The sequence below is a fragment of the Galeopterus variegatus genome, unplaced genomic scaffold (genome assembly GCF_000696425.1).
Source record: "Galeopterus variegatus unplaced genomic scaffold, G_variegatus-3.0.2 Scaffold2430, whole genome shotgun sequence".
In the NCBI taxonomy this organism is placed as follows: domain Eukaryota; kingdom Metazoa; phylum Chordata; class Mammalia; order Dermoptera; family Cynocephalidae; genus Galeopterus; species Galeopterus variegatus.
This window is the reverse complement of record NW_007728541.1, coordinates 134,865-138,473: the sequence shown is the minus strand read 5'-3', so window position 1 is coordinate 138,473 and position 3,609 is coordinate 134,865. Positions and strand designations below refer to the sequence as shown.

The 3,609-nt window shown below is 31.2% G+C and overlaps 1 protein-coding gene across 1 annotated transcript in view; it reads right to left on the bottom strand.

Annotated features, from left to right (window-relative positions):
• Positions 1–3,609, bottom strand: part of KIAA1468 (KIAA1468 ortholog) — a 145,025-nt gene that overhangs the window by 28,956 nt on the left and 112,460 nt on the right. Inside the window, exon 22 of the mRNA XM_008581669.1 lies at positions 2,973–3,072. Coding sequence (XP_008579891.1) covers positions 2,973–3,072 — 100 coding nt within the window. The remainder of the gene's footprint in view (positions 1–2,972; positions 3,073–3,609) is intronic.

Below are 3,609 nucleotides of genomic sequence, written 5' to 3'. Positions count from 1 at the left end.
CTATGGGACATTAATTTTTCATTGCTCAGGGGTTTTTAAGTTCAACTTGTTTATTAAACTAGAAAAACAGAAAGTAAACTGAAGAGCTACCAATTATTACACACTTTATATACAATATATCATTTGATCTTTATTCCTGATGTGGTAAATACAAATGGTATCAATATTTTAGCAGATGAAGAAACTTATGCTTAGAGAAGTCAAAGTGAATAAGTAGTGAAGCTAGAAAATGGACTTGGTCTCCTCTGACTTAACGTCCATGCCTTCTTTGAGTTGTGGTCTCATGTTACAAGCTCAATTTCCTTATGATTCATTTAAGAAATAGTTATATGAAGCTGTTTTCTGCATCTTCTGGGAAATATGTCACACTAGGAGTCACATGTTAAATTCCCCTTATAAAATAATTTCATTAATTTGCTAGTTCAAAAAGTAATACATGGCTTCTTACTTAACAAAGAGAACAATATAATCGACCGGATTTCCCCTTTTTGTCCTGCCATCTGAAAATTAAGCTAAATTTAGTGTTCAATTTCACTAAGTATCTTATATTAGTTTCCTCATATATCCATTTCCCAGTTTCGTCTCAATACTTTTTGGTCTTACTTTAAAAAAAAAAATTTAAGTGTCCTGTTTCTTATGTTTTTATTTTTAATTAACTAATTTTCTGGGGAAGCAGGCATAATTCTAAATTATAAAACATTAGTATTGAAAGAAATCTTACAAACCATATTTAGTTCTTTTAATATAATTTTGTTCAAAATAAGGGTCATTGACAAAAACAGGAACTTTAATTTCTCCTATTGCTAAGTTTTACTGACCTGCTCTGTGAAATTTTTTATCATAAATGAATTTTTAAAAATATTGAAATAGTCTCTCAAACTAGATTCAGAAGTTCATAATCCGTCTGAGAGAGCATGTAAAGTGCTATGCACAGGTATAATTTCCAGACCAGCACGGACAGCAAACACAAAAACCAAAACCAGACAAAAGTTGCATATAAAAAATAAAGCCAGGGGCCGGCCCATGGCTCACTCGGTAGAGTGCGGTGCTAATAACACCAAGGCCATGGGTTCGGATCCTATATAGGGATGGCCGGTTTGCTCACTGGCTGAGCGTGGTGCTGACAACACCAAGCCAAGGGTTGAGATCCCCTTACTGGTCATCTTTAAAAAATAAAAAAATAAAATAAAAAAATAAAATAAAATAAAGCCAAAAAACAAAACAAACGAAAAGCCAAAACAAATAAAAAGGGAGAATGCTTCATTTTATTTATTTAAATTATTTTAATTTATATGGTATGCTTTAACAGTGCATACATATATTTTAGAAACAAAGGGTTTAAGAGAAAGAAGTAGCTTTTATGGTCTTAGAATAAAATCCTATGAAAGGAATATATTAAAGAAACAGTCCTTCATTTTAAAGGGTGGTTTTTCTAAAAAAACAAAACAAAACAAAATGAAACAAAACAAAAACAAAAGGATGCTTTTTCATCTTGCGAGGAGAAAAGAACTGAAGACTTTTCTTTCATGGTAATGCCCCTTTATCAGCATATTAAGTTATCAAAGTTATTTATACGCAGAAAGAACTTATACCAGACATAAAACCAAACTGTTACTTTGGCATTCACTTTGACAAAGAGACTGTGATTATAGTTTTTTGATCATATATATTATAACCAAGGAAATAACATGGACAGAAGATTTTCAACTTCCTGATAACAAAGGAATTTTCTTTATATTCCATGAATCTAATTTATATATTTAAAAATTTCAGACGGCATATATTTTAAATATATCAGTGCTCTATCCTTCCAATTGCAATTTATCTTAAATTGTGGAGAAATTCTAAAATTCAGGAAGATATGAATTACCCAATTCTTCTTATGGAAATAAATGTTTTAAGATATTTTTAACAGTCACATGCATATTATGGACAATTTTAATTTGGATAAATACATATTACGTATACTATTTTATTATCTTGTGAAGTAATAGCACACATGTAAAGAACAACAATGATAATGGCAGTTGACATTTATTATAAGCTCTTATTATGTTCCAGACACTGTTGTAAGGGTTTTATAAACATTAATTCATTTCACATTAACAAAAATCCTTTGAGATGGATACTGTTTACCATCATTTTAATTTTGTAGATGAGAAAACTAAGGCACAGAGAATTTCAAACTTGCCTAAGTAATTTACAAAGTCACTAGGTGGCAGAGATGGAAACTGAACCCAGGCAGCTTGGCTCTTTGGCAAGACTCAGAATCAGCAAGAAACATTAAACCAATTTTAGTGCTCAAAGTTGTAATTGCATGTATATATAACAACATACTAGGGCTATGATATAATTTGCTATATGATGGGTACAAAAGATAGGTATTTCAATTTTCATACTTAATGTGGTTATCAATTTAATAAAATCTAGGTAAATTATATGAACAGTATAAGTCTCTCATATAAGTCTATGAGCAGTTAACATAGGGATGTTATTCCAGATGTGACATGTGAAGGGAATAGTGAAGTAGAAGTAATCAATAAGATAAATATTTCCATAATTGCAATAATTGATTTTTTAAATGCTACTGATGAATCCAACTATATGTTACAACTTGAAAGATACCCTATAGTGTTTTAGTTTGTTTTAGTAGTCATTCACCTCAGTAAACAGAAAAGTATAGTCAAAAAGGTTTATATAGGATGAAAATTAAAAACAAATTTAAGAGACTTTCAGAAATGGAACTGTTTATAGTGTAACATTCAAAGAACCAGTAGTGCTAAAAAACATTCTTAAATATGTCAAAGCTAAATTTCTGCCCCATCACACAGTACACAACCAGATACCGTTCAATGCCATAAAATATATATCAACATAACATGGTATGCAAAACCTTTAAAAAAAAATTCCCTTCTCTCTCTTCCAAAAAAAATCATTATAATTGGAACCAATAGAAGCATTTGTTGACATACCTCAAACATTCTAGCAGCAGTACACCTCACAAGTGCTGAAGTATGGACAACACCATACCACAAAACAGTTAACAGTAACTCATGGTAGGCTGGATTTGCACTAGAAAAAAAACATCAGTGTTAAAATTGAAAACCACATTGCCTCATTGGTGTACTGAAAAAACACTATATTTATAAGGAATATTAATGATAAAAATATTGGCAGGGCACATGGCATTACTTTCTATGGTTTAATAGGACACAGCTAAGATTCCTTAAGTTAACTGATAAAACCACAAACTTTTAGTATATCCATAAATCACTTTTAGCTTCCCTAAGCATTTGTCATTGTGATAAAAAATTTAAATTCTTTTTAATAGCACGAAAGTTAAAATTATAAATAAAGAAAAAAATACAATTTCTCTATGAGAAAAAAGAAAAGCGCACTGGACTAAGAGTCAAGTGGGTAAGTCACAATCTCAGTGGGTCTTAGTTTCTGCATGTATAAAAACCAGGGAAGAAATACGTGTCCTATATATGTTATATGGTTGTTGTAAGATCAAATAAGATCAACTCAAACCATCTGTATGAAAGGGTATGTTGGGGCCGGCCCGTGGCTCACTCGGTAGAGTGCGGTGCTGATAACACCAAGGCCCCG